Source organism: Amia ocellicauda, chromosome 6 (genome assembly GCF_036373705.1).
Source record: "Amia ocellicauda isolate fAmiCal2 chromosome 6, fAmiCal2.hap1, whole genome shotgun sequence".
NCBI lineage: Eukaryota > Metazoa > Chordata > Actinopteri > Amiiformes > Amiidae > Amia > Amia ocellicauda.
This window is the reverse complement of record NC_089855.1, coordinates 45,694,267-45,706,712: the sequence shown is the minus strand read 5'-3', so window position 1 is coordinate 45,706,712 and position 12,446 is coordinate 45,694,267. Positions and strand designations below refer to the sequence as shown.

At 43.3% G+C, this 12,446-nt stretch overlaps 2 protein-coding genes across 2 annotated transcripts in view; one reads left to right on the top strand and one right to left on the bottom strand.

Moving 5' to 3' along the window:
* The window catches only part of pmm1 (phosphomannomutase 1), a 9,912-nt gene extending 812 nt beyond the window's left edge, over positions 1-9,100 (top strand). Inside the window, exons 2-8 of the mRNA XM_066707255.1 lie at positions 988-1,105; positions 1,357-1,433; positions 2,430-2,521; positions 2,749-2,848; positions 3,703-3,778; positions 5,712-5,827; positions 6,016-9,100. Of these exons, the coding sequence (XP_066563352.1) occupies positions 988-1,105; positions 1,357-1,433; positions 2,430-2,521; positions 2,749-2,848; positions 3,703-3,778; positions 5,712-5,827; positions 6,016-6,216 (780 nt within the window). The 3' untranslated portion in view covers positions 6,217-9,100. The remainder of the gene's footprint in view (positions 1-987; positions 1,106-1,356; positions 1,434-2,429; positions 2,522-2,748; positions 2,849-3,702; positions 3,779-5,711; positions 5,828-6,015) is intronic.
* A 1,877-nt stretch (positions 9,101-10,977) lies between these two features.
* On the bottom strand, positions 10,978-12,114 carry LOC136751884 (cold shock domain-containing protein C2). The gene is made up of 3 exons (XM_066707636.1): positions 11,939-12,114; positions 11,504-11,626; positions 10,978-11,140 (listed from the first exon to the last, which is right to left on the bottom strand). The coding sequence occupies exons 1-3, from the start codon at positions 12,112-12,114 to the stop codon at positions 10,978-10,980; spliced, it is 462 nt and encodes a 153-aa protein (XP_066563733.1).
* Positions 12,115-12,446: the final 332 nt, after the last annotated feature.

Below are 12,446 nucleotides of genomic sequence, written 5' to 3'. Positions count from 1 at the left end.
CCGTGCATAATGGGTTATTTGTTTCATTTATTTCTAATCTGTAAAGATCTCTGTGGCCACCCTGCTAATATCTTAACTAAATAAAAACAGATTGTTTGAATAGTAGTTATACGAATCGGAATAGAAGAACAGCTGCACTTAGAGTAGCGGGCTCGTCCGAGGCGTTGTTGGCATGGCAACCGTGCTAAGGTCGCCCGGGTGAAGAATCTGCAGTGAAAGGAACGCCGTGTCCCGAACGCCAGAGCTGGACATTCGGGCTTTATTACGTAACTCCATCTCTCGGCCAACTCCGTTCCCTCTCTCTCACTGTCCACGCTACAGTTCTTAGCAGCTGTCTCTCCCGTCACTCATTATATTTTCTATATAGCGTTGTGGGTATGACTCTAAGTAACCCCATGCAGGGCAAACTAACTAACTAAATAAATAAATAAAATGTAAAATGATGTATCTGTCTTTTCAATTGTTTTGCTGTTTTATAATTAGATAGATAAGGGAACAGAGCAAAGTTTGTGTGTTTGTTTACATTTCAGAATGTATTCACACAGGACGTGTTTAAACACCCGTGCATGGCCTTTGGTGTGATGACTCTGGCCCGGGGGTTTGTTATCAGAAACACACACTGTCATACTATCTTCACCCACCCCCTCCTCTCCAGAGAAAGAATGTTATCTTTCCCTCTCCTTCTTCTCCTCCTACTATACACAATGCCTATGGCTATGTAAATGAAGTCAACTAACACAACAATCTGAGACTTTTCCTCTCACCCTCTCCTCCTCCTAATATTCGCAGTCTGTATGTACACAAGGTAATGAAGTAAACCAACACATCAGTCTCTCTCTCTCTCTCTCTCTCTCTCTCTCTCTCTCTCGCTCTCTCTCACACACTCTCTCTTTCCCCTATTACCTATTATATACTACATGCATAGGGCTAACTAAAAGAAATCAACAAATTAATCTAAGACTATCGCTCCTTCCCTCCCTCCTGCAGAAGATTGACCCAGAGCTGGACAGGTTCTTCCAGCAGCTGCGGCACCAGGTGAAGATCGGCGTGGTGGGGGGGTCGGACTACTCCAAGATCGCCGAGCAGCTGGGGGACGGGGACGAAGGTAACTGCCCCTTAACTGAATAGCTCCTGTAGATATAGGGTTCTGTAGTATAGGATTGATTTATAAAGGCAGAATTGATCCTGTATCTGCTTTTGGATTTGCCTGCAGCTCACTGGACTGCAGGAAGTGAGGCAACCTTTTGGGAATGTTAGTAACATTGCATTGCTCTCCTTCTCTCCCTCTCCTGCTCTCCCTCTCTCTCTCCCTCTCCTGTCTCTCTCCCCCTCCCTTGCTCCCACCCTCTCTCTCAGTCATCCACAAGTTTGACTATGTGTTTGCGGAGAATGGTACAGTCCAGTACAAGGATGGGAGACTCATCTCCAAGCAGGTAAGTGTACACAAGACATTTATCATACACATTTGCATCGTATGTTAAAGGATAGATGTTGAAGAGTTGCAGTAAACAGCACGAGCCTCTGTGTGTGGTAGAAGGTTGATTCTTTATTCCAGCAGCTGCAGGGGAGCCTGACCTGAGAAGTTTCCTCAGACAATTCTCTGAGTCTCAACTCTCAACAATTCTGAGTGACATTTGGTATTTTATCCTAAGACAGAGAAGACAGTTCTTTCCTTCTTGATTGGTGCAAACAAGCTTATTAAGTACATAACTAATTAACAAGAGACATTTAAATTAGTGACTACAAAGACTTTATGAATCATTAACCTCTTGGTCAAGCATGCTAACACATCAAGTTTTGTTAAACAACAAGGTGCAGGGCAACAACAGAATGCAGAACCTGAGAGATAAGATAACTAAGGAGCAGAGTAGTGCAGTAGTGGTTAGGGCCCTGGACTCATAACTGGAAGGTCGGTGTTAAATCCCAGGTGGGCAGTGCTGTTGTACCCTTGAGCAAGGTACTTCACTTAGATTGCTCCAGTGAAATGCCCAGCTGTATAAATGGGTAGAACTGTAAGTCGGCCTGGATAAGAGTGTCTGCTAAATGACAAATAATGTAATGTAATGTAACTATATTTCAAATGATAGAAAGAATCTACACTGTTGAGAGAGGCTGTGTCAGCCCTTGCCAGGTCCAAAGAGTAACAGAGAAATAGAGTCGGATTTAAAACTAGAAATATGGAATTTAGTTTTTAATCATACTTTTATTTGTATTTCTGCTGTAGTTTATGGGAGTTGCATTTTATTTGCAGATAGTTTTACTTGCACTTCTTGGGGCTTCCCTTTTCCCTTCTTCTCTCTCTTAATTACATCCTAAAAGGATAATGTAGTTTTTTTCTAAGTGCTTTTTCAGAAACCTAAATTCTAGTCAGTCATAGTTCATGAGAGTTGCAGTCATATTTCTCTTTTTCCTGTTTCCTGTTTAACCAGGCCATCCAGAACCAGCTGGGGGAGGAGCTGCTGCAGGAGCTCATCAACTTCTGCCTGAGGTACATGGGGCTCCTGAAACTGCCCAAGAAGAGGTGAGAGAAGCTGGAGCCGCAGCTGTGCGCTCAGGGCACAACGCACATTCAGGCAGGGTTAAATATCACACTAGCAAGCATAGAAATCAATTAACAACTCCTCTTATTCTGTCTCCCTCTCCCTCTCTGTCTGTATCTCTCTCTCACCCTGCATTTCTCTCTCTGTCTCATTTTCACTCTCTCCTCTCATTTCTCCCTCTCTTTCTGTCTCTCTTTCTTCCTCCCAGGGGCACCTTCATAGAATTCCGTAACGGAACAATAAACGTCTCTCCCATTGGACGGAGCTGCACCCCGGAAGAGCGAATAGAGTTCTCTGAAATTGACAAGGTAACGGCTGGTACTGAATCTCAATTCAGTACAGTGTGTACAGTCTATATAGACCAGGTGTACAGTGTATACAGTCTATAGACCAGGTGTTGATGGGATTAAGCTCAGGACCGTGACTGGGCCACTCAAGGATGTATATTCTCTCCATTTAAGTCACTCCAGTGTTGCTCTGGCTGTGTGCTTTGGATCATTGTCCTGTCGAAAGGCAAACTTCCTTTCATGTGTGCCACTTTAGTCTCATCAGACCACAAGACATTCTGCCACATAACTGCAGTATCTTCTAGGGGACAATTTGTGAATTCTTTGCATCAAGGATATTTTCTTTTTCAGCCTGGGCTTCTTCCTTGCCACTGCCCCATAAAGGCCATTTTTGTGGAATGCCTTGAAGTTTGTTGATGCATGAACATCAGAAAATTGAATGGCGAATGAGAGTGTGGGGAAGGTGGCAAACGAGAGCAAGGTCGCATGTGTTTCATGTGCCTGGCATGAATATAGTTACAGGAAACCTTGAACATCATTGTCAATCGCAGCCTCTGACTCATTCAGACTCCCAGTTGGCCTCACAGTAGCTTCAGCAAAGAAAGCTTTTAGATTTTTTTATTTTATTTGACCTGGTGTCCAAGGCTTTGTAGATCAGTGGGGAAAATGTATTCTATTTCATATTCTGAATCTGAGACAACAAAATGTGGAAAAAGTGTTGGGAGCTGAATACTGTGTTTTTTCCTTATTTTTCTCTGCGGTCGTTTAGAGACTCTTCCCTTCAGCTTCAGCCAATGGTGACACAGAGGTCAGAGGTGAGGGTAAGTCTCTGTATACAGTCCCACATTCATTTTATTGCTCTCCCTCCCCCACAGAGAGAGAAGATCAGGGAGAAGTTTGTGGCGGCCCTGCAGAAGGAGTTTGCAGGGAAGGGGCTGCGCTTCACGAGGGGTGAGTCTGTCTGCACTGTCCCCCTCTGACTGAAGCTCTGATCTGCACTGTTTGTGTACCCCTGTACAGTGTGTGTCAGTGTGTACAGTGTCTAAGTCTGTACAGTGTGCGTGTCAGTCCACAGTTGCTGTCAGTCTGCCAGTGTTGTAGTCAGTAGTGTGTCTGTGACTGACAGGTCCTGTATCTGTAGCATTGAACCCTGCAAGTGGCCCTTCGGGGGTCCTTTCAACATTCCAGTTCCCCTCCATTCATTTCTGCCTCCCTCTGACCCCCCTCTCCCCTCCCTCCCCTCCCTCCCCCCTTTGTTTTTCTCCATGAAGAGAACACGTTATCAACTCGTTAGCTAACAAGGCATAAAATTGGTTAATGATCTGTGTTGGGGGAAGGCAATCTGTCTGCAGCAACAGTTCTGGCACTGATTGTCCTTTTCTTGTGTGTGTGTCTCTGTTTTTGTATATGTGCTTGTTTAATGTTTTGGATGTAGTCATTTAGAGCCAATGGCGTCCAGCGTGATGGTCTCAATTGGGCTTGTGTTCTATGTGTATGTGCCTTATGTAGTGTTATTTATTGGCTTCCTGTTTCATTGCGTGTGTTATTTCGATTTCCTGAACGTTGACGATGTGGTTGTTGAGAGACGCTCCCCTCCGCCTCAGCCAATGGCATCACAGCTTTGTGGCCACCATTGTCTACATGTGTTACGTGTGTTCCTGTTTTTTGTTTTCCTGGAGTCGACTAGAGACGCTCCCCTCAGCCTCAACCAATGGTGTTGCAGCAGTTACATCCTGCAATAAAAACACCTTTTACCCCAGTTGCTTAATTTATCTCTTAGTGTTTTTGTTTTCTTGCACTATAGACCCCTGCAACAGCTTACCAAATAATGTTGTGGCAACATTGTAATACAGTTACGACAGAAAAGTAAGATGTTGTGGCAACATTGTGATGCAGTGAGTGTGCGTGCACGAATATGTTTGTGTATATGTCTGCATATGAGCTTGTAAGTGTGCAAGTGTCTCTATCTCCCTCTGTATCTCGATCTGTCTCTCTGTGTCTCTCTCTTAGCTTTTCTGTCTCTCTGTCTCTCTCTGCGTTTCTGTGACTTTCTCTCAATAAACTAAAATTCACAGGCCTTCAGTGGATTGCAATACCAGCTGTCTACTCTCCCTTTCTCTGTGCTTATTGCTCAGGCACTTTAGTCTTTGCCAACTTACATTTGCCCTTATTTCAGTGTTTCTTTCTGTACTGAACTGGTGCTGAAAACTGAGAGAGAGAGATGGATACAAATACAATTATAGGGAGTCAGTGTTTGTGTGTGTGTGTGTGTGTGTGTGTGTGTGTGTCTTTGTTCTTGGCACACTCTGTCCAAAGCAGAAAGACAACTTTTTATCACGTAGCTCCAGTCACTGCTTCTGTGTTTTACTGGTCATGTGTTCCGCAGTGGGGAGATAGAGGGGTGTGTGTCTGACCACAGGCTCTCTGATTGGCTGCAGCCCTCGTGGTTTTTTTGTTAACCCTTTGTGCCACAGACATAAATGCATATTTTCTGAGCAGTGAAATGCTGCAGGGAGGAGAGGAGAGAGTGGAGATGGCTGGAGGGTGTGTGTGTGTGTATGCAGGGAAGGGGGTGGAGTGAGGGTGGCTGAAAGGTTTTAAGACTATCTTTGTAATTCGAAACAACATGCTGTATACTGTATATGTGTTTCAGTTTTCCCAAACAATAACAATCAAAGGAGGGGGGGAGAGGAGAGAGCTCCAGAAACCCGTTCTCTGTCAGTCAATCAGTGTATCAGACATATTTGTGCATTTGTTTATTTTGAGTGAGTCTGACTGTCTGGATCATTTTCTCCCTCCCTCCCTCCCTCTCTCTCCCAATAATGATAATAATGGCAATAATGATAATAAATAAATGACATTGATCTCCCTCTTTCTCCTGTAGGGGGGCTGATCAGTTTCGATGTGTTTCCGGAGGGCTGGGACAAGCGGCTGTGTCTGGAGGTGCTGGAGGGGGAGGGGCTGGAGGCCATCTACTTCTTTGGGAATGAGACCTCGCCGGTGAGTAAGGGAGAGGGAGGTTGATTGGGGCATGCATATTGGGAGGGGGAAGGGGGAAGGGAGGTGGGAGTGGGAGAGAAATATTGAAAATTATTCTGACAGTCAGGACACAAAAAACTCAATTAAAATCTCTCCCCTCTCCTCTCTCTTTTTCCCCTCCCTCTTATCTCACTCCCTCTCTCTATCAGGGCGGAAACGACTATGAGATTTTCGCAGACCCTCGCACTATCGGATTCACGGTGTACAGCCCCGCTGAAACAGCACGGCTCTGTCGGGAGCTATTCCTGTCCCCAGACCCCACCTCACTCAACAGCACGACCCCCCACTGCCCCCCCCTGCCCCACAACCTGGGACTGGCAGCACTCAAACAAACGCGCACCATTGAGTGACTGAAATGGAGAGGGAGGGAACGTGAAGATGATACCGAAGGCTTCGAAAAACTGTATTCAAGGTTGATATTCCTAATACAACTAATGACAGTGAATGATACTCAAGGAGCCGTGGTAGCAGTTACAGGCACTGGACCTCGGAGAGGGCGGAGAAAGGGAGCATCTGCGATTTGCACACCAGATGGAAAAGCATAAAATGAAAAAGGAACTGAACCAAAACACCGGGCCACAGAAGGGACCGTCAACGTGTTACGATGTCAAACCAGAAGTGTGGAGAATAATGTTTTTTTACATTCTGTTTATGATTTTTCGTCCAGACCCTGAGAGACTGTAGGGACTTCAAAAGTCGACTCGTAACACACAAACCTGGTATGTTTTGCATTCAAGTGTTTGTTTTAATGATACCTTTTTAAACATTTTTAATGGATGCAAGTCACAAGGGAAACATCTCATAAGATGTCCTATCAGATAAGCTCTTAATAGGACAGTCTTCTATTTTGCACTGAAGTTTTCTTTCTCTTTCTCTTTCTCTCTCTTTCTTTCTCTTTCTCTCTTTCTCTTGCTCTTGCTGTTGCTGTTGCTCTTTCTCTTTCTCTCTCGCATATATATATAAATATATGTATCTTTATATACAGGTTGTCTGAAATGTCGCACTATTTTTACACTGTTCTTGCACTAGAACTAGCGCAGACGACACCGCAGTTGTAACTGTGAAGGGGCTTATTGCTCAGCCTTTACTCCATTAAAATAAGACTTTTTGAGAGACTAAAGACCAGAAAAAATTAATTGCAGAAGAAGGGAGCAAACATTGCAGCCCAGGCCCGTGCAGGCCTCCACCCTCTTTGATACTGAACGCGGTGTTGACCCACTCTGCCTCCCGATGCAGTTTGTGCTCATTCTTTTGTGCTTCACTGCTCAGCCGATGTTCACCTGTAAATCAAATGCTTAACGAAAATTTCTTCGTCATTAAAGTCAACAATTTAGCTTCAATTTGGTGAAATAAATGTTTAACGTCTCTCTTTAGTTTAGGAGCCGTGGCAGTTTGAAGAGAGAGAATGACTTTTCAGACTCCCTGTGTATATGTGTGTACATATGTATGTATACACACACACACACACTGACATTACTGCCAAGTGCGTATCTGTTTACATTGTCACTGTGGGAAGCAAGCATGTGTTGCACTGAAGTGTATTGTAATGTGATTTCCCATGAAGGGGTGCATGCGCAATCTGTGACTCCAGGCCAGAAGCTAATCCAGAGACACTGGATAGTCGCTGTAGCTGCCAGGAAGTGAGTCTGAGATCTTGACTGTGCATTGTCTGTTTGTCTGGCTTAGTATCTGTCTGTCTGTCCGTGTGTTGGTTGGTACCACACTGTACTGTACCTGTTTATCTGTTCTTTCAGTTTGTTAATAGCTGTCTTACTATACCTATATATATCTGCCTGTCTATCCATCTCTACCTTTCTCTCCATCACCCCATTCACACAGAAACCAGAATGCATTAGTGCTGTAGCCGAAATGCTACAGAAGCCTGTGGATTCAGGAGAGGAGACACGGACCGATTATTTTGGACGTGTTTGTAAAAGTTCAATGATTTCCCTGTTTCTCCAGTTGCCGGTTCGGTTCGGACTCACTACCAAGAACAAATAGTCAGGAGGGATATGCAAACGATACGTCAATCTAGGTGCGTTTTCACACTATGACCAGATCATCAGGCTGTATGGTTGTGTGTTTGTGCAGTGTGGTCACTGGACCAGCGGTCACAGAGCATTTGAACCAGTGAACCCAGTATGAGACTCGGGGCTCGGTTCATGGTTGCGTGATGAGAGGCATTGTGTGGGTCTTGACACACTGCAGCAAAGTTAAATCATCTGAAATAAATGAGAAAAAAAAGCATGACATTACATTGTATGTATATCTATATCAACCAGAAGTCAAAACAACGTATTTTCTTTTTCATTTTTTTAAGTTTGACATTACTGCCTTAAAATCAAATTAAATAACAAACTACCGTCAGTGTCACTGTAATGCAATCTAACATGTTTGCCTGTAAAGAGATATTATATTTGCATGATTTATTGGTATATAACTTCTGACATATTTGTGACAATAGTTAGCATTACATACGTCACCATACGTCGCAGAATTGCTGTAACTACACTACACTACACTGCGTGACGCGTAATTTGCCGGCATTCGTTTTCTTGCTCCATTCGCACAGACCTGTTGCCGGAAAAATGTTAGCATTTATACTAGGTCCCGAGGTGGAAAATTGCTGGTGTCGAAATGCCAGCATAAACCCTTTTGCACAGACCTTGACAGGCAACAAAATGGCACCATAAAGCTGGCATTTGTTTCAGTGTGAATGGGGTCTGTCTCTCTCTGCCTGTGTCTTTTTCTTTCTTTCTTTCTTTTTCTTTTTCTTATCTTCTCTCTCTCTGTGTTTTTAAACAATATATTTGTGATGTGAAATTTAATATTGAAAAAGCTGTGATTAGAAAAGATATCAGTTCAATTAAAGGCTTTGTTTAACTAATTCAATTAATAGAAACTGAAATCACCAGGATAGTGTGGGTATAAGAAACAGGGCAGAAGACAACTGGTCTAAACCTTATTGTATTTTAATAACTCCAGATGCTTTTACTAGTACAGTGTACAGTACAGATCTATTCAAAATGGTTTCAGTAAAAAAAAACTTTTTTTTAAACTATTTTAAAATGTGTTATGTTGTTTCTTTATTATTATTACAATAAAATCTTGGGTAATAAACTGTGATCTGTACCGTTCTCTCGTTGAGAACAAAGCTGTGTTTCCCAATGAGAGTCTTGCAGCTAATCAATTTTGACTGTTTAAAATTATAACAATTAAATTAATTTAACTACTTGTTGTTTGTGGTCTTGTAAATATATGTCTTCACTGTGAGGAAGCAGGCCACTGGGCTCCAGCGGCATTTATTTATTCAATACATTAATGGTTAATATAACTCCAGGCAGACAGATGGGTAGGTAGGTAGACAGGTGGAGTGATAAATTCATAGTGGGTAGATTGATTGAGACAGACAGACAGGTAGGTTGGTAGGTAGACACAAGGCACACAGATTGCTCCAGACAGATAGAGGTGTAAAGGTATATTGATACAGACAGGCAGGTAGACAGACAGACAGATGGGTAGATTGGTACAGACTGAACAAACTGACCCCCAGCCAGCAATGAGATTGAAGAGTTTTTATTGACACAAAAATCTGTGAATCATAAAATGTTTTTTTTTTGCTTTGATTTTTTACATTTGTAAGTAATTTCTGTAGTTTCAATGACGTAAAGCCACTCACAGTGGTTTGACCGAGAAAGTGCTTTGAGAAAAAACAACTGAAATCAAACTTTACATAAAAATAAAAAGCATAAAAATAATAATAATGGAATCTGGTAGAAGGTAAAAAAAATATAGAACAACTTACAGGGAAACGCACACAGAGACACATACATAAATAGACATACACACATCAACATAGACACACTCGCACATAGACCCACACATACAGACACACAGACACAGAGCAACAGAGGAATAAAGTGTGAAAACAGATGGAGGGAGAGAACAGACAGAAAAATGAATGGATGAAAGAGAAGGATGGAAAAAGATGGATGAATTAAAAACCTGAAAAGGAGAAAATACAAATGAATAGAAGAAAGAAGGCAGAGAAAGAGTCAAAGAAGAGAAGGAATGAATGAATGAGAGAGAGACAGAAGACAGAAGAGCTTGTTAGGCTGAGATGTAACAGAACAGAAATCACACAACCAACAAAACCAATAACTGTACACAAATATTAGAGTTGTGTGTCTTTGTAAGGTAAGTCACTTATTTGACAGTTAGTTTCCTTGGTCTAATTCATAGAAAATGAAAAAGTAACACTGGACTTTCATTATTATTATTATCATCATCATCATCATCATAATTTTACCCTGTTTTAGACCATTTATTTACACAAAATGGTAATGTTAAGTCTCTGACAATACAAGCTTATAATCTATAGTATAGAATAGGGTCCCAGACTGGAGCCAGCGCTGTGTGAACTATAGTAATAATAAAAATAATAATAAAAGTCTAACACGTTGTATAGCATCTGGGTTACCACCTCTGTATACAGAGAGATCTAGAAACGGACTGATCTTCCTGACAATCTTATATATATATTTATTGTTTTTTGACTATTGACTTTGACTATGTCTGACTATTGAACAGAAATCGACATCAGATCCAAAGTCATGAAAATAAACAAACTGGAAGCTATTGGCAGTTAATAAGAGACAAGGACTCATCAGCTATAAGGGTAACAAATTGTTGCTTTTGTTTTCATTTCACAGTAGAGATATGTTAATCACTAATACTCTCTCTCCTCTCATCCTCACATCTCCCTCTCTGACATCCTATCCAATCTCCCTCTTTCACTCTCATCTATTTCTAAATTTGCTACCCCATGCTCCCTACCTCCCACTCCCTCCCTCCTTCTCTCTCCCTTCCCTATCCCTCTCTTGTTCACCCTCCATCCTCTCTTTCGCTAATGCTATTACCCCATGCTCCCTCCCTGCCTCTCCTAAACCCCATATTTCTCTACAATTAATTATCTCCCTCTCCCCAGCTACAATCTGCACCACACTTTCCTCGCATCCCTCCCTCTTCATACTTTATCTATCCCTCCCCCAGCTCCCTCTACCCCCCTCCCTCACCCCAGCCACTGCAGCACTAGGCCCTGCAACTGAAGCCTAGGAGCTGATTATCTGCCCAGTCCAGGTCTCGTGCTTCGTGCCTGGGGTGAGGTGTGTGATCACCACCTCCACTGCCTGGATCTTCTGGTTCTTAGGGGGGACCGGACACACCTTATACGTCACCTCGTCCCCTTCGATGGGCACATACTCCCCCTCAATGCTGGACAGACAGACAGACAGACAGAAAGGGAGGTACAAAGCAAAGGTCAGTGCTGAAAATTACATCTGATCCATTATCAAATTGATTTTTTGTTTTGTTTTGTTTGTTGTTGTAATTATGGCCCTAAGCCACAAGAGGGAAATCTGATCTTAGTCGTGCCTAGAATACAGTGAAAAGTATAGTAGCCTACTCAATCACTGCAGGAGACATAGAACTGTATTATTAGTAGTATTATTATGAATATTTTGGTAGTAATTTATATACATCTGGCTACAGGCTATGATGAGGAGAAGTAAAGGTCACAATGAGACAGAGAGAGAGAGCAACACAGAGACAGAGACACACACATACTTGGAGACTTACTCTGAGATGTGTACGAAGATGTCCTCCCCACCCTGGGAGGGGGTGATGTAGCCGTGACCCTGCGACCTGGAGAAGTTCTTGCAAACGCCCTTGTACACTGGCCCCACTGCTGCCCGCGCCGTCCTGCACAACAATACAACACAACACAATACAATACAAACCAACACAAAAGACCAATCATTAATAGGTGTGTGTGTGTGTGCTTTTGAGGGCAGGGGGCTGGGCACACTCAAACACACTGACATGCACACATACACAGACAGACATATACAAAGATACAGAGAGAGAGGCACACACTAACACTAATACAGAGACACACTGACATGGGCAGACAAACACACACAGAAAGAGAAAGACACAAACACAATGAGACACACCATATTACACACAAGAACAGAGACACACAGATGCTCTCTCTGGGGGGGGTGTACTCACGCGGAGTATGTGCGTGTGCGTTTGGTGGGCAGGGGGCTGGGCAGCTCCCCAGGCTGGGGGGGCCCCCTCTCCCACACCCGGCTTCCCTCACGCAGGAATGGGAAGGACAGGGACAGGGGGGAGCGGGGAGAGCGCAGCGGGGGGCCAGGGGGCGACGACAGGCCCGGGTCCGACATCAGGGTGTGTGTCAGTTTCTGTGTGTGTGTTTGCAGGTGTCTATGACTCAATCTGTACGTCTCTGTCTCTGCGTGCGTGTGTCTGTCTGTGGGTCTCTGTGTGTCTATGTGAGTATGTGTGTGTCTTTCTATCTGTCTGTACTGATGCACTACTCTGGAGAAGTCAGCCAACCTGTAACAGAGAGAGAGAGAGAGAGAGAGAGACTTTCAATCTCTTAAAGCTGTGTAATACATCCGTAAGTAATTGTAAAACCAAAAGCTTTTCAAACAGGATTATTCAATATACAATGGGGGGAGCCCAATGTGCGTTTTGCTGCACCAGTTTGGCCCTG